This window comes from Haliotis rufescens, unplaced genomic scaffold (genome assembly GCF_023055435.1).
Source record: "Haliotis rufescens isolate VD_foot unplaced genomic scaffold, xgHalRufe1.0.p SCAF_7, whole genome shotgun sequence".
NCBI classification, from domain to species: domain Eukaryota; kingdom Metazoa; phylum Mollusca; class Gastropoda; order Lepetellida; family Haliotidae; genus Haliotis; species Haliotis rufescens.
The window spans coordinates 18,654,891-18,674,085 of record NW_025964361.1 but is presented as its reverse complement, the minus strand read 5'-3'; the positions used below and the strand labels follow the sequence as shown (position 1 = coordinate 18,674,085).

General features: G+C 38.3%; 1 protein-coding gene across 1 annotated transcript in view; it reads left to right on the top strand.

Annotated features, from left to right (window-relative positions):
• Positions 1-19,195, top strand: part of LOC124113291 (von Willebrand factor A domain-containing protein 3B-like) — a 464,410-nt gene that overhangs the window by 247,262 nt on the left and 197,953 nt on the right. The window contains exon 19 of the mRNA XM_046473587.2: positions 6,549-6,670. Coding sequence (XP_046329543.2) covers positions 6,549-6,670 — 122 coding nt within the window. The remainder of the gene's footprint in view (positions 1-6,548; positions 6,671-19,195) is intronic.

Genomic DNA, 19,195 nt, shown 5'->3' with positions numbered 1-19,195 from the left:
TGGTATTGCGAAAGTGTTTTTAATTTTATTTTTCAACATACTCTCCAGCTTTTCAATACACTTCTCATATTGATAGAGAAGCTTTTCAATTCCAGCCAGGAAGAAGTTTTCTGAAGCCACCCTGAGAAACCCATTCATGGCAGCTTTGAGGTCATCATTGTCGTCATAGCGCTTTCCACTTAGGTGTTCTTTCAGTTTAGGTCTGGCAAGAATGGAGGGTGAGGAAGCTATTGGAATCCACATTGTCGCACATTGACAAGAGGCACTGTCATGAAGGAGTTGAACTCCAGCAGTCAGCATTCTTCGCCGCTTTTCGTCTTTTGACTTTCTAAGTAATAAACAAGGATCTCACCCTTTGCATCCGAGAATACAGTTGCCATAACTTTCTTCACTGATCTTGAAGACTTAAATTTCTTTGTTGCCGGAGAAGTGGAATAGTGCCATTCTATGGATTGATGTTTTGACTCGGGATCATAGTGGTACCCCTATGTTGAATCACCCGTTACTAATCTCTTTTGAAATTGACGAAATCCTCCTCAAATAGCTCTAAATTTTCTCTGGCAATGTCAGTTCTTTTTTCCTTAAGATCAGAATTTAGAAATTTTGGCAACCAACAAGCAGATATCTTATTCATCTGTATATATTCATGAATAATAGTTCCAGTGGATCCAAGGCTTAGACCTGTGTCTTCCTTAAGTTCAGCAATGGTAATACATCTATCTGACAGTATAAGTTTTTCTGTCTCCTTCATTGACTCTTCCTTTTGGAAGTTGAGGGACGTCCAGATAGTCAGGTAGCTCAGCAAGATGATAGTGACATGCCAGATAAAAGCATCCAATTTTTTCCACATGCTCTCCATTACCATAGGTTTCAACCAAACCACTTAGAAAGTCAATATTGGGGTCAAAATATACATTTTCTGGGGCAAGGAATTCAATAAAGCTATTTAGAATGTCAATTGATGACTATTTGTGCCAATAATCAATCAATATGTGTTAGATACTGTATTCGATGTAATAAGCGCCCAGGGCGGTCTCAAATCAGAAATAGGGGGGTCTTATTAGAATATTATTTTGGTGAAAAAAAAACAGAGCTGAAAGATAAATTTCGTGGTTTATGCTGACAGCCTGAAATGTTTATGTACGACAGTTATATTTTTCCAGAATTTAATTGCCCATAATTGAGGGTGCATATAACACACGAGTGCGTATTATACGCGAATAAATGAGTCTTGTGTACAATTGGGATTGTTCACTAGCCAATATATTAGCAAATATTGCCATGGGCGCTTATAAGAGCTTATTACGTCGAATACGGTATGTCTGTTTAGCAACTTATACTGTTATATGTCTGTTAAGCAACTTGTACTGTTGTAATAGGCCGTCATACAAATTTCATTCGTCCACATAATGGATTGGGCATTGTGTATCATATGCCAACAGCCTTCCACTGAAGTACTCTGATGCCCTTTAAATGCACCGGGAGCTGAAGACAGATCTGAGCCATACAAATCCTTCCTGGACAATGTGAATGCTTTCAGGGAGCTGAATAAATTGCCAGTCCCCTTCACTTTTGGAAAGGACATTGATGTGGACAAGTTCATCAGGCATCAAGCACAGTGGCATAAATCTTGTCACACAAAATTCAATGTGAACAAACTGCAAAGAGCACGAAAGAGGGAGAGAGCTGGAACTCCTGAGAGAAGTGCTAAGCCAAGAAACAACAGTCTCTTGACAAGAACACCTGTATATTTTGTAGAAAATCTGACTCTTATGGCCACACACCTGCAAGAGACTGAGTCATTGTCCAAAATTGAGGGTGGTGACCTCATTGCAATAAATGCAAAATATCACCTGACTTGCTTGGCTGGACTCCAAAATCAACATCGTTCAGTGTAACAACCAATGCAAGTGCAAACAGTCCTCGCTTAAATACAAAGGACTTTGTTGGTGCGAGGGCCAGTTTTTGTAAAAATGACTTTTGTATTTTCAACACATTTAACCAGTATGTGGATCAGTATTTTGTTTTATAAAACCGTCACTTTAGTGCATTTTGGTAGTTACAAAGCTAAAACAGTAGCCATGAAAGGAAATTTTTTCTTTATCTACTGTGCATGTGCAAAATGAAATTATTTTGAGTGCCTCCATATCTGAAAATGTTCCCTTGGCATCAGTGTATAAATGTGCAAAGTTTCATGCTTTTATCATTAAATGCACATTTTCTCTGCTTAGCCGCTCCACTACATGAAGATCGGGGTTAGAATATGCCTTCAGCAACCTATGCTGGTCGTAAGGGGCTACGAACTGAACTGGATGGTCAAGCTCGCTGACTTGGTTAATGCATGTCATCGTATCCCAATTGTGTTGATGGATGCTCATGACATCAATCACTGAATTTTCTGTTCCAGACTCGATTATTTACAGACCACTGTCCATAAAAACATACAGTCTTAAAGAAACATTTCAACAGAAGTCTTTTAAGAACTTTTGCAGTATAGTGACTTGAAGGCAAACAGTATATGCTATACTTGCCCACATTGATTGGTGAGACCCTGGAAGGGTTATAACATTGACTGTCATTCTGGATCATAAAGCATGGCATGGAGCAAAACATTTATATCAAACAAAATGCAGGGATCTGAGTGCACAATGATGTTATGTGATCTAAGAATATAAACAAAAACCAGTGTTGCATAATATTCATGATACACTTTGATATCTTTGACAAAACCCTGGCAGGGCCTCCCATATATGATTTTCCATTAATAATTAGTTTTATAAGTTATAAGTATAAGACTTATAATCTGACTGATAAGGAGTTGATTGGTTCAACTGTGTCATATGGCCCTGTGACGCAGGGGTAGCATTATGCAGATGGCTGTTACAATGAATGCTCATTCCACCCGTGACGAACAGATCTGGTTGTTGATGAAATATAGTGATAGCTAAATAGACAGATTTTTTATTCATGCACCGATTGTCTTTAAATGTAATATCCAGTTATGAATGACTGTTTAAAAATCTCATACCAACTTTGACTGGAGTAGGTCCAATAGTTTTTCAGATATTGTAGTAAACGTCGGTACCTTAAATTAACTTCCAGACTATAGGTAGAGTGATAGTCACAACTTTATCAAAGTCATTTACATAAGAACAAGTTTGCCATTTTCAAATGCATCAATGTCATGCAAAGGTCCATTACAGAACCATGCATCTTGCTCAGGTACATGTAGGTACTCACCCTTCTGGAACTCCATGCAATTGAAATTCAGTGTACATCTCTGCAGATACGGTTTCTCCTGGTTAGAGTTGGTGTGGTGAGAGTCCCAAGGGGAGATAACTGATTTAGTAGTGCTTACCAACGACTAATCTTTATTAAAGCATTATGAAATATGCATTACGTAGTATGTGCATGCTAGAAGGGAGGATCAACTTTCCTTTTTTTTCCAGCACTTTGGTAGTGTTTTCACACTGTAGAATAGCTAGTTTTCAATGTTTTCTAGTTTGTTCTTACATAGTAATTCAACTATACTAGGAAGTCATCTTCAGTAAGTTGGTTAATTGTTACTCACATAAGTATTAGTTGGGTGGTGTGTTGTGAGTCCAGCATGGCGTCATTTGCCTCTCCATTCATGGGCTGGAGTCAAATTGCCGTGATATCTTTAATCTTAAATTGTAGAACTTTAGTAATATTTGACACATATTACTACCTGTGACCCCTTTCGAAAAGCTCTAAGATAGCAGACTTTTGTACCCTGTGTTGTTACAAGTTGCAAGAGAGCACAGTCTTCAAAGTGCTGTTGTCATTATGGTAGAATGGAGATAAAATACTGTGTTTGAAATTTGATGTAGTCACACTAAACAGTTGATTCACAGTAGGTTTATCTCCTTATGGTATTATGAACCAGGTAATTCCTTTCGTGGAATTGTTGGAAAAAGTTGGTATGCCACTTAGTGATGGACATTTCAGCATCACTTGATTTGACAGAGAGAAGAATCTTTGTGTCATCTTCGGCAAGACCATGCCATCAGAGCAACAAGCATCTCAAGAGCAGCTAACATTCAACTGCACTGGCTACTAATTCTACAGCAGTTTAAGTTTAAAACTCCTCACTTACAGGGCTATTTGAGAGAGTGAGCCAAGACACCTGAGAGACCTGATTGATCCTTACATACCATCATTAAGCCTGCAGTCTGAAGACAAACCACACACAAATCAAAATTACCATCGGATGATGGGGCATTCTCAATGCAATTCCACAGGAACTCAAATGTGCTGGAAACTCAGAATCATTTCAAAGGATGTTGAAACCTAACCTTATCGTAGAAGCATTTCCAGTCTAATAATTAACAAAAGCTCAACTATGTCATCCTCTCTTCTATTTCTTTTAAACTACGTCCTTCCAAGCACCACTGTACAGCTGACAGTTGGATACTAGGCACTATGATTAGAAGTACATCACTTCAAACTGCTGGATTCTACAAGTGGTTCTGGAAGGATACAAGCCTCGCTTCCATGAAAAACCAATCTCATTGGCCATCGATCCTTTCTGGAAGGTCCCAAACCAGCAGCAGTCACTTTGGCCATTTAGAAGCTATTGGACAAGTGTACCATGTGGGAACAGGAGGATACGAATTACAACCAAGGCTTCTTTTCTTCAGTCTTCCTTGAAACTAGAAGTTTGCAACAAGGATTATCTTTTACACCCGGCAAGCTGACAAGCTGACAAGGTTAGGATGTCATCTGACTCCACGCGCTGCTACACATATAACAGGAATAAAGTCCAAAATTCACATTTGGCAAGAACAAATAACAGGGACCACAGCCTCAACCAACGTTGGTTGTATTGTCACTGGAAACCCCAACCTGTCACTGTCATTGTTTGTATCACTGAAATCAAGGTCAAGCGATCCATCCTCCTTGATATGTACCTGAACAACAAGTCCGTCATTTCACCTTTCAGACTGAACAACATGCCATGTGGCACCACATCTGATGGCGAACATTGCTGTTCTCATTGTGTTTTCTCACACAGACCCTTTGCCATCAGGTACTCATTTTCAGGCCATGTCATGTACAACATTTAAAATTATGCTCATGTATTAAGTTAGATTTAGGTCTCACAACCAACGTTCCAGATTTCATTACTTAAATATCTGATGTCATTATCAGTGGCAAAGTCAGCTTTCCTCATTGTCTCACAGAGACACTTTGATGCTGCTATGGCAGACTTTATCTGTTATGCAGGCCATTGTGATTTATCTGTAATAACACAGAGAAATTCCCTGAAAGTAGTTGATGGAACGTGAGAGAATGGGGCACCAATTTTCTTACAAAATACATTCAATTTGTCAGCCTCTTGTATGACTCTAATGTACTATTGGCCAGACAGAGGGGTAACTCTGCTCTGCACTGAACTGACAAAGCCCTCCAACAAGAGTCTCTGTGGCCATAAATTCTTGAGGCAAACAATTTCCATCGGAAGTTCTTGCATGGTTCTGCATGGCGTTGCATTCCTCACAGGGAAGTTTTGTTGTGAATTGGAAAGTTTGAATGGTTGAAACACAAGCATATTTGTCAGCTTTCTGAACCATTGCTGACTTTTCCACAGCAGTGCTACTAGTGTAGGGTGACCTCCGTGGGTCTCAAGTGTGTCCAGGATCTGTGGAATCATCCTGAATGGTGGTCTCACAAAATTGTTTAGCTCACCCCTATCCTGTTGCGCTAACCAATTTATGCCTGATGTTAACGGGTCTAAGAACCTACTGATGTACATGTGTGTGAAGTGACCTGTCCACGTGGTGAGGCCCCCTGATGTGATTCATGAGTTTGAGTAAGTTTGGATGCAGCTGCCATTCATACTGCAAGTTCAGCCGTGACAAACTGTCTCCTTCTCCATTGTGAATGCCTTGCACATGTTTGGTGATTATGGTTAATTCAAATTTGTGCCTTGACCAACCCTTCATTGCCTTAACAACATCAAACTTTGAACATACTCAATACCTATAAGATTTATTTACCATACTACAATACTTATCCCTGTGTTATGTGTAATTTTACATGTTTGACGTCATCAAACTGTGGATTATGGATTATGTACTGTATCTATATACTGTACTATAGCTTCATCTATCGCTGAAGTTGATCACCATGTCACGTCATGATCTTTAGATTATCCAACCAATGATAATCCAATTGATGCAGTTCCCATTGATGATATTGCCACAAAATTACTGTAACAAGTAAGCAGCTAGTAAGAACTAACTGCATTAAAAATCATGACACAGTCATCAGAGATTTGAGATTTTATTTATTCAGACTAGTTCATACGTTTCAATTTTGATAAATTGATAGAGATAAGGGCAACCTGGTGTTGACTTGTGTATCTAGGTTCTCATGTCATGTACCTGGTTCAAATTCAGTCAAGTTACTTATATCTACCCTTTCATTAAATTTTATGACAGTGACAAAGTTTTGGTAAGAACAGGAGATATTAGCTCAGGAAGAAGCTTGACCATTTGTCAGAAAATGTTTTTATTCATTTTCAGATAATTCCTTTGGCTCATGTTTCAAACCGCAGCAGACAGGAGATACGATTGGTCAGCCCAAATGCTGTTGACCTGAATAAGTATCAAGAACAGGTTAGACAGGCCATTGACCAATATCATGGGTATGTATAGCTCTTGAGAAAGGATTTTATATCCTTTTCTAAGTCCGGTGAATCTTTTTCGCCTTCCTTTTTCAGTCTTAATACAACTGCCATGAATCAATCTGAATTTTTCTTTGACATCAAAAGTTCAATGCCAAAAAGTATCCACTCCCAACAGAAGGGTAATAACTCTGCAACACATATAATTCTGCTGATACAAACCTCTATTACACCTTTGGCAAATAATTTTTGCGAGAACTGATTTTCAAAATAAGTTCTCTTCACTGTCACTAGTTGTGCCAGTAATAGCATCTTGCTTCTCAGAAACATTCTGCTTGTGCAAGGCAAGAAAACCCCCCTTCTTTCCTTTGTGCTAGAGAGAACATCTAAAAATCTATCACATATTTAATAGGCTGAGTAATATCTTCAGTTTTTGTTGCTTTTAAATTTATAAGTAATTATCCATAAAAAAAAATTTTGTATTGCTAAAGAATATTGATGTAAGTAGACAGGTAGACGTGTTGTGAGTTCATGACTGTTGGAGATGCAGGGAACTGGCATGAGGGGAGGATAAAAGGTATGAGCAGTGCTCCTCTTTGTCGCAGTCAAACTTCAACAATATGATGGCGGCCTCGCAAAAAGCATGACATAAGTAAGCGGTGAAGAAAATGGCCTTACCAATAAACGCCTCAACTCTACCAGACCTGACACTCCCATTGTCCATGAGCATCTTTGAACAGTTCATGAAACAGAAGCAGGACATGGTGAAGATGTCCGACAGTAGACACAAAGCCTTGTTTGCCAAGGTCGAGTCCTTAAAGAAAGCACATACTCAGAAGCATCCCTGGCCAAGAGGCCACACGTCTATGATGGGATCTTGAAACAAGAGTCACAAGAGCTGGACTGTGGTCGTTTCGAGCCTGTCCCCATCAGTACACTCAGTGACAATCTCTCTTGCTCTCGACTTACAGCAGTCTTCATGTTCCGCATAGATGTTCCAAATTAGCCCGGACAGGAATCTTCAGGAACTGTTACTTCCCACTCCTTTGCTGACGTCAGCCAACGATTGTACAGGATCCCCATGGATACTGCATGGACAGCATGTGTAAAAGGAAACAGCTTCGGGAGTCCCCTACTGCTAGGGACTTGGGACTTGGAACTAATGCGTGCCCACATGAAACTACTGGTATCTGAAAACCATCACCAGCACCGTCGGTGGGCTTTTGACAGCCAGTCAGCCACCTCATGAGGATCCTGTTAGCCACTGCTGCATGCAAGATACCAGTCAGCACTTTCATACTTGGGAGAAATACTTGCTTGCAAGTTGGCACCTGTTGGATAAAAAGCCATAAGGAGATCACCATGGCGACAGTGATATGATGAATGAAGGTCACTCAAGGGTTACAGTCTTCGTGTCGAGACTGGCTTGTTAGATTCAGATTCTGCACTTAGTGGCAGGTTTGACTCTGATGGTTCTCTACCAGTTGATTATTAGCCATGTCACTCGTTTTCTGACCTTTTTGTCTGAGAGGTCTGAGACCTAAAGTGGAGGAAGACATTTCACCTCAAATGTTGGAATATGCTGGATGTCACAACCCTTCTGCATCGTCACACATGTGTAAGACACTTCCCTGTCCTAGTTATATGTCGACCCGTGAAGATCCGGGGTAGAATAGATCTTCAGCAACCCATGCTTGTCGTAAAAGGCGACTATGCTTGTCGTAAAAGGCGACTAACGGGACGGGTGGTCAGGCTCGCTGACTTGGTTGATGCATGTCATCGATCCCAATTGCGTCGGTCGATGCTCATGATATTAATCACTGGATTGTCTGGTCCAGACTCGATTATTTACAGACCACCGTCACATAGCTGGAATATTGCTGAGTGTGGCGTTAAACAACAAACCAACCAACCAACCTTGTTATATGTCACAAGTTTCAATCAAACCTGGGAAAACTTTAAAAAACTCCAATGTGATTAACGAATACTTTTTCCAAAGCTGAAGCACCCAAATACTCTTTTGTTGGATTCCTATGAAGGTATTGCTGGGGATTCCCCAGTCTTTACCAGGACAGATCAAGTTGGGCTCACCCATAGCCTATTGGTTGCTATTGTCAAGATGCAAAAAGACCTGCTATCCATGCAAGCTTGGATATCCTGATTTTGTTGAGCATCAACATCTGTTCGCTCAAGTGAGATCTGGAGCTGTCTCAGAAGAACCTCAGAAGTTGATTATGGTGCACACTGTCACTCCCCTTTGTCTTTTCAGCGATAAAGCGATAAGATTATAGAGGGTGTCCGACGGAATGACAACGATTTCAATTTTCCACAATCATCCTGCCTGTAAAGGTGCATATCTTGACCTTTCAAGCCAAAAGACCACGAGAGTCGACCTTGGACCATGCCTTTGTAACGTTGCGCGAGTCCTGAACGACCTCAACGCTCGTACATAAATAGAAATAGGTTCTTGAATTAAACCCTAATTACGGGCTGTCCGAATCCATTGCTCAAAGCAGCTTGACTCAGGGAACTAAAGTACAACATCGGAGCAGATTTACATATAGTTTATTGAAATAACATTCTCATACAAAAACAAGCTATGATATAACAAACACTGCTCTGACTCAATAATATAGGAATGGCAGGTTGAAAAAGATCTATCTAACCTAGCACGTGTTAAATAGAATGATAGGTCAAGTATTTCCCCGACAGTTACTCGAGATGACAGCGAGTGTTACAAAATAATAATGCGACAATTTACATCCTACATCATTTCAATAACATGTCTAGAAGTGAGCCATGACTAAATATATTACCTTAAGCCACCAACACACCCTAAGGGCGACAAAATGTCCCCTCTCCAGTAACCTTCCAGCCACGCTAACCTGCCTTCTCAATGGCCGCCTACCAAGTCATGAAGCGTGATTTTTATGCAGAAACGACAGCTTGTATATCCAATCAGGGACTGGCTTTCTTTGCTCTTCAGCCTAGCCAATCAGTGTCTACGACTCTTGGCCGATGACACCCGATCCTGTCAGAATGCTAGTCGTAGATCGTTCGGTTTCCGATCACTTGCGAAGACAAAGCAACTGCTAAAATCGTTACACCTTCATGGGCGCCACTTCAAAGAACTATGTCCCATCCGGTAAGGATTGTTTTCAAACCTTCAGGTGGAAGGATAAACCTACCTGTCCAGAAGACACCTCTTGTTCCTTTGACCAGAAACATCGCCGATTCATAGGAAGCAAATCCTAGGGAAAGGAGATCAGCCCAAATCTTGGACCCCACTAAAGTCATTACCAGCAAGCAAGTCAATGCTTTGAACTGGGTTTCTTGATACCAACTTTCACCAAACCTGACACCAGATGTGACTCCAGATCAACGAAATGAAGAGGTTCACCAGTAACTCTTGCAATATCCTCTAAGAAAACTCTGTCCATCCAAACACTTTGCCTAAGCATTACCCATTGCACTTGAAACCATTTCAAATTTGTTGCAACCTTCTCAAAGTTGTGTGGTTTACTCTGGATTTTGGTGGGTAAATTGAAATATTTCGATGGGTGGGTTAGTTTAAGTGCATTTTGGGTGGTTGATGTAGTACCTATCTATGTAATCCTTGTTGTAGTAACTTATGCTCACGCGGGCATTAGTATCAAGGGAGACATGACAATGTCACACTACTTGCATGCTCGGCTAGCCGGCAGCTATGATTGAGAGAGCCGAGATGTAAGGAGCATGTTCATTGGTTGTGGCCATTTTCCCGGGCACATGGTCTGCGCCAAGCTCCTTCCCAGCGGGTGACACCTTCTTTACACTCTCGGTAACATTGCTGCCACCAGTGTGGGTGCAGCCATTACAAGAATCTTGGAATTTGCCCTCTAACCCCAAATGTAGTCTCGTTCATACTTTTGATTATGTGTTTGGGAATGCCATCATAGTTCATTTTGAAAAGGTTTACGACTGACCATGTTTTCCAGATGAATTTACTTTGTTGTTTGTATAATCAGATTGGTTCGAGATTGCTAACTAACGGAAAATCAACCAACTTCTCTCTTACATTCTTACTTTATCAATTACATGATAGATGTAATGAAATAAAAATTTAAAGTGATAAACAAAGAAAGTAAATAAGCAGGGATAAGTGTATTTGGCGTAACGACAGTCATCACTTGTTTGTAAACATAACGGTCAATCGGCTGCGAGTTCAACTCCAAGCATGGTTGTGGTCATCTATCACTTGGGGGAGTTTTGACTGGTGGCAGCGGTAGTATAGAGAGCTCCGCGAACGGGATATCACTGTGAGGAGCTTGGGTCTGCGTGTGGGCTATATAAGACTACCTTGGGACAGGCCATACTAAATTAAACAATCACCGGAAAATAGCTAAACTACACACAACAGGAACATGCCCACACTGCACCCAACAAGAAACCCCAGAACACGCACTCATCCACTGCACACACTACCAAATACACAGAGCAACACAACAAACCACTCTAAACCTAAATGCCAGACTGACTCTAGAGTCAATCCTTAACCCACTAAATAACTCACAAAACTTATATATCTAATTAAAACAGGACTAATTAACCACATCTAAACTCCAAATACACATGTCAAATAAAAACTACATAATCCAACAACCATCCACCACACACAGCTCCCTTAGTTCACTTCCCACATTGGCATCCATTCCAAATCTCAAAAACTCAAAATTATAATATAAGCAACACCTAAACCTCCCTCCTGGGTTGCACTTCCCCCTTTCTTCCACTTTCGCAAACTACACTAAATGGTCTGACGGGCCTGTGTGCGACATTCGCTTGCAGTCAGAAAGCGCATATAAAATCTCCAACCTAAGTAAGTAAGTAAGGGAATTATCAGTCGTCCTTTCACCAGCATCTGGTAAAGTATGCAGTCGACTCTCAGGTCTTGAATCAAGATCTGTTCACTTTTCGTTAGTTATTACTGTTATTGTTTGGGATAATGTTACTAGGTTAATGTTAGCTATGGGTGGGGGAGAATAAGCATATGAATAAAACAGGTTTATTCTGGGATATTTTATTATGGGAGTTAAAGGGGTGGTTGTACTATATAAAATACAAGAGTAAGTTGTATGTGGGGGAAAAATAGGTAGGATTTTTCTGCGTAATGAAGCTGATGAAGGGTTGCACCCTTTTGTTGTTGTTAAAGTATACTTTAAATCAAACATCACTCTTTGTGTTTTATCTATGAATTAGAGTTGATAACCCGGTCAAGAGCCTCATAGAACATATAGACAAAAGAATACTGCGCATAGAGAAGAGAACACAACACAAAGCAACAAAGTAAAATATCAAACCTTTTGTCACCAATTTATAAGGTTCTACTGTCACTGGGCACCTTTTATAGATGTTAGGATTTTGGTGCCTATTACAGTTGAAAAGGAGGAACTTATCTGACATTTCTTGTCTCAGCAAAGGAAATTTGAGCATGTTTAAGGGAATTATGTTTGAAATTCCAATTCTCTTAATTTGAACTCTTTCCTACCATTTATTTTCTTCTCTTTCTCTCTCTGAATTTCTCTCTTTTTCTTTTTAAATTTCTAATTCTTTCAATTTTCTCTCTCTCTCCACTTGTTTTAGTTTGAGAACTGACGTCACACTCAGAATTTATGTCATGCATGGTTTAAAACACAGAGAACTGTCAATGTACTGTCACTGCAAAAAAATCCACATATACAAGCTTGTATATCCTTTGGAAAGATGATATTTCCAAAGGATATACAAGATTGGAATGATGATACAAGTTTGTATATACGACATATACAAAAATATACAAATTTGTATATATGTATTTGTGTATAATTATTATATATATATGCAAATTGAAGTGTTTAAAGTTGAGCACTGTGTTTCTTTGTATATGTTTGTAAGGGAGGATAATTGTTTTGTATGTGCAAAATAGTATCAGCAAGTTACAAAAAAACTGATATAGTGGCGTGTAACATTACTGGAATGTTTAATTAGTACTCCACACTGTTAGCGGGAGTACATACTCTCCTTGCAATGATATTGACGGGTAAGCGATTGAGGCGTCTGGTACTTTTCCTGCCGCGGTGCTTGGTATGTGAGTAGACTTTATGGTCAAATGCACAGAGAGGATTAGCTGTCGGGGGTGATTGCATTGGCGGTGACTTCTGTTTTGAAAGTGTTGAAATCAATTTGTGCTGAGCTTGGATTCGTTTGTACGGGGAGGCCGCGATGTGATTTGTAACATGCTCTCGTGCACATGGCAGATTAGCCAACAGTGTGGATTGCACAGAGGATGAAAACTATTTTATTATTAATTTAAAGTGTTGAATTTGGTTTGTTCTGAGGTGTCGGTTTAATTGTAGGGAAAACATTGTTATAATGTCAAATCTAGGCGGAACGCGGAAAATCGCGGTTTTTTTAAAAACGGCAGTCCTTGGAAAAATCCTCTTCAAAATATAATGAAAGATATTTTTTTAAAAATACTCCGAAAATATTGTGTTGCCGGACAACCGTTGCGGATTGTCCTGTTTTCGAGTTTTCAGCATCAAACCTGCCTTTATTATTATTCATCACACAATCATGGGATCATTTCCGGACATCATACGTTTTCTATCCTGAATACTTGCACTATAACGGGAGGGGGTGGGGGGGAAGAGGTGTCACACAGAAATTGTTAATAATCCAATAATGACTTTTTTTATGATAAAGTTGTCTTTTATAAGTGAATGAGATGTTTTACAGTTGTTCATGTGAAAAAACTATGAATGTTTATTCAGCGTCCGAAAACCCATAACACGGGGATATATGTTGTATTAATGTTTTATGTTTTACAAAAGATAATAAGTACAAAGGTATGCTTTTCTCAATATGCTTCAACATGGGGAAAGGGACATTGCACGTTTGTGGCAGTATTGCTCCCAGGTGGCGTCCTCGTCCACTAATGCCTACATCCACTAATGCCTACGGCCTACAATAAACAAAGTCATGCACCAGTGATTTTCAGCGACACCTACTATCAGTGCATCATTTCTGCATCATTGCATTAGTTCTTATAGTATATACACCAGCAGATATTTGATGATTTCAAAGAAATTTCAAAGAGTTCATTCCTAGCATGGGTATGTTGTTTTCATTGTGTAGGATTTATTCCACACTGTTTTATTTATTTGTAGGCAAAAGTGGACTTAGGCATTAGTGGCTGGAACCCAGGTGGCCGGGTGCGCAGAAACTATTCCCGATTTTTTAAAAGTACTGATTTAACTCCGAAATTTTACATCCGCCATCTTTTTTTTTTTAATTTTGCCACTGTTACATTTGTTGGTATGAATATTGTCCAGACGGCACAAAATTGCTTAAAATGCAATCAAATGTTCAAAACATTTCTTGGGGCTCAGTCTAATATTGTTAGCAAAGTCAACAAACTATGACCATAAATGTAATGTACAACAGGCGCAAGAAAATTTTAAAAAATTCTTACAAATACAAATGATAAGAAGTCGAATATGAATACTTATACCTGTACTTTTAGAACAAGAAATTGACACATTGACGTATTCAGATTAAATTGATATGTTCTTTACTTATGTAAATGCAAATGATAAAAAAATAATTAACAGTGAGATACTATCGCTATTGTGCAAAGCATCCAGTCCCAATGAAAGTGAACAGCATGCCGATGTTATACAAAGCAATCATATAACATATCGCGACTGATAGTTCTAAACAATCAGGCAATCAACATAATGACGGTATCAGTGGGCACATCGTGATATTTGAAGATAAAAAATGATAACACATGTCATCAGTCTGGGAAGTAATACACAGCATTTTGACAATGAACAAAAAGAAGAAGAAGAAGAATAGTTTATTAAAGTGTCACTATTTAAACAACCAACCATTTTGGCTTTTGAGACAAAATACGCATCACCCCCCCCATAGAAGTACACCGAACACACACATCCGCAAATTCAGTCACTAACCCACCCACATATATTACGTTACACACACCACACCACACCACACCACACCACACCACACCACACCACACCACGGGATTCCATACTCGGTATTGACCCATGACATATCCTTCTTCATGTCAGGGAATGGGTTTTTGGATGGTGGTCAACGGACACATCTTGCCTTAGGGAAAGCTGCTGTACTGTCCAGCTTCTTAATGTATGTCTCATCTGCGAGCCTCTTCGCCATCTGCAGTTCCGTCGACTCGCAGTTCTTTGGTCGTACTGTAAAAAGTCTTTATGCCGTCTTCGTCATAGTTACTTTCCTCGGAGGGCATCAACTGAGCTATCTTTAATGCGTCCTCGTACCTCTGTTTCTTCTGGACGGGAAGGTTGCGATGGCGTATCCCGAGGACTCGGTTACGACTCTTCTGAAGAAAAACAACAACTTTATTTACAATTGCATTTCAAATTTATAATGCATATGTATGTATATCCATGTATATGCTCATGAGCAATGGAGGAGAATATGTGAAAATCAAATTCAAATTTATTCCGATAACCCTTAAGCAACGTGTCAGTATTATAGCTTGATGTATTAGAACAACACTATTTGGGAATGCCAGGTGCTACTGGTAGTGTTGGGTATGCTTACCCTTTTTGAAGATTCACTCTTTGTAATTCGACATCAAACGGATTACATCACACTCTGAGTAAACAATCTCATTTAACCCTTAATTAGTTAATTAATCTGCAGTATATTGTATCACTTAGTATTGCCTTAACGAGGAGTAATCCCTTGTCAGTTGTTGGTGAGTGATCAATTTATGTCTGGAGAAAGGGATTAGCCTTACTCACAATAAATTAACATTTCCCACTGCAACAGAAGAGATTATCAATCATTATGCCTTTATAAGAAAGTGAGAAAGATAAAGATTGAATGATACATAACGGGCCGTGCCTGCATTATATAGCCTGCAAGAATCGTCACTGTAAACTAATAGAGGATTAATTTCAATTTTACAGAATATTCAACTGCTAAGTATATGATAAAGTGTTGAAGTAGCATTAGATATGTTTGAGATTACAGTTTTCAATTAACTGTATAATGTAGCTTGCTGTCTTTGAGAGAGTCAGTATCTGTAGAGCTGGCTTGGTCTAATTGGTATTCAGTCCCTGGGACACAAATATTGTTTAATAGCATTGTTTTGTGAGCAGCCGGATGCGTAAATGATATGTAATATATTTCCGTATTATATTTTATAGTACTTGTTGTTTTAATATTGTTAACAACAGAGAGAACGAAGATTTTTTTTGGAAAAACCATAACAGCATGCATATGTTCTAGCAAAAGGAAACTTGATAAATATTCATTTTGCTTAATTTCTACTTTGGAAAACTTATTTGGAGCTCTGAAAGCTTGACGCTGTATAATTTGGGACGCGCATGGTTGGATGCAAACTAAATGTTTAATTCTTGCAAATTAAGACACCAGCGGCGGTATAGGAGCATATATCTAATGTCATTCAATACAGAATAATACATGAAGATGTTTCAATGTTAAGATTAAATATATCTAACGATATGGAAATTAAATCTTGATAACTGTTTTTAATCTTTGATCTTTTGGGAAAATAATAGTGGAACTGGTTGAGTGACTGACGTATTCTACATTAAAAAGTGACAGATACGTGATTTACATCATTAAAATTTAAAGTGATACAGTGATACAATTATAAGTGAGGGTTGTGATTTATTTAGGAACGAAGTCAGTATTTGGGGATTTAACTTGCGCTTTCCGACATTATGCGTATTTCGTACACGATTAAGAAAATAATGTAATTCATTTATTTATAGGAAGTACAAATGCATCAATCCTTAATCACCCGACTTGTTGAATGTTATTTCGTGAATACACAAATTGCATAACACATTCCCTGAGGACAAACCCAAATGGCCCGTCCCTTTGTGACAGGTGTTAATTAGAGAATGTATGGCCACCACATTATGTCACGGCACTTTTATGACATGTAATGAACCTAGTCGGTCCCTGAATCTGTAACAACAACATTGGTCTTATAAAATCAAAGTAGCATAAATGTTCAAATTCGTATTAAAAAATTGACTGATAAATATAACATGAATATAATTGCCCTTTTGGGGATAACATAATATTGGGAAAATATACTTAAAAGTACATGATTAAAGAATTTCAGAATCAACTGTTTCTTGTATTTATGACCGACTTCACACAAACTGAATAATTAAACATATGTTTATATAGCTATAATTACATGCATGACACCTACATTATCATGAAATAATAATGTTGGTCATGTTTGTTAATTTGTACATTTCGTTGTTATTGGTATCCTGGGGATGTTGTAATTATACACGTGTTCTGATCTTATTTGACGTAGAATACATGAAAAACGATTGGTCAACAGTTTGGTGCGGTCGATGGAAAAGCTATTTAACTGTTTAATACTTAATACGTGTTTTAAAATATGAATTAATTCTTAAGTTATAACATTAGTGCAAATTCACCCGAACGTAGGATGTACATGGACCGATTTCAAAATAGTTAAATTGACAAATTGTTTCCCATAAACCACTGAATATAAACTCACTTAGCCTTTAGAATAGAAAGGCGAATCGTTTCTTAATATATTGTCTTTTAAGCCGATGGAAGTTTAAATCACTACAACCGAGTCCGAGGCGATAAAGGATTATGTGACAAAATCTGGTATCATGGCTTAACTGTATATAAGTCACACTGTCCAAGTTTAATAATCCTCTATATCAGATGACTATTCAAATTATTAATGGTATCAGGTAGGAATAACTTGGCAAAGCATTCTGTTCTACAACATATAGCCTGTATATTGGTTTGATTTCTATAAATGTAATTACTAACAGCAAAGATGTTTTCCATCTTGTAAAAAGGTGTAATGGCTGTGTTAGTTTCTCTATATATTTTCTCGTGGCCTGTACCCCTTATCGCCCCACAGAAAGTCTGTATAGTCCGTATTGAGTGAGTGAGTTAAAATTTAACGTCTCATCGGCAATATTTCAGCGTCCGGAATGAATCTTAGTGGAAACATTCTAGGATTAATTCTTGTTCTTGGTACAATTATCCCAAATATGGGCATTATATGCTTGTTCATAACTTCTAATGATTTATGTGAAAGGAGTTATTTAACTGAGTGAGTGAGTATGGTTTACGGCGGTGGACACCAGAAAGGTATCTAAGACTTCTAAGGCAATTAATCATAGGGATTTCCTTTTTAACTCGTCAATATCAGAATCTGACTGAAATATTATTCCCAAAGTCATAAATATTAATTCCTTTCATTTTAAGATTAGGTTTTGCACTTGGGAAGACTTTAATTTAACGTGAAATAGAAAGCTTCTGTTTTCTCTGGATTCAATTTTACTTACTTTCATCCATTTGGTAATTTTCTCCAAATCAGCATTAATATTTTATGCAGTAGTATTTGGAATTGTCCCTTTGGGGAATTGTCTGGACCCCACCGCAAACACAGTAAACAGAAATTCCAATGTGAATAATATGTACAATAGTTTGTTGGCTCGACATGCAAGACTCCATAATTTTAGTTATAATGTAAAACTCATAGTAATATTAAATTATATTTAAAACAAATAATTAATGTATTTTACATGGGAGACGAAGCGACACTCATTGTATTTTATAATACAGCACAATTTTGAATGCTTTAAACCTGTTGCATTAAACAAATACTGGATTTGATGTAGTCATATAGTGAATCAATATGTGTCTAGTCTTCCAAATGTTCTATTGCGAACACATATAGTGTCAGCGCTCATGATCGCCATATTTATGAATGAATAAAAATATCATCATTAATAAACTCACCTGAGCTCACTGTGTGTTCTGAAGACAAATCGCTGTTAGGCATCCTGCACGGCTTCGTTCACGTTCACCCTCAAATGTACCATAGAAATCTGTGATTGTGCGTGTTCAATGTTCGAAAGCATTTTTGCGACAGGCGTTCGTTTATTTATTTAAATTCCACTAATTCATTAATCACATTGAGTTGCTCGCCTCTTCTCCAGTTGCTCACACTCTCAACTGATGTAGCTGCCTTGATTAACTGGAGTCCGGATGTACCTAATTACAAACTCTGTTCTAATTATGCTAATCGTGGAAATGCATTATACTGGATGACAAACTTAGTAATCCTTTCACACTAATGATCCTTGTTTACAATGAACGCATGCCAATTGACTAAACAAACATCCTTAAGTAGAAGTATCACAATGGACGGTGTGTACAACTGTTTGACAAACAATATCAACCAATATTTCATATTTAGAATCACCATTACATGAAATCACAGAAACATATATATTAAATTTTACTTTGAAAACTCAAGAACTAATGTCGTGAACGTAATATAATAGGAATTTATTCCAACGATGTGTTTCCTATATATGTTTCCTTGTACAATTTTAAATTCATGGATTTTTTATCTATTATTTTGCAATGATCGTGACAATCGCTAAAAGGCTACTCTCTTGCTATTCCGTTTAGTGG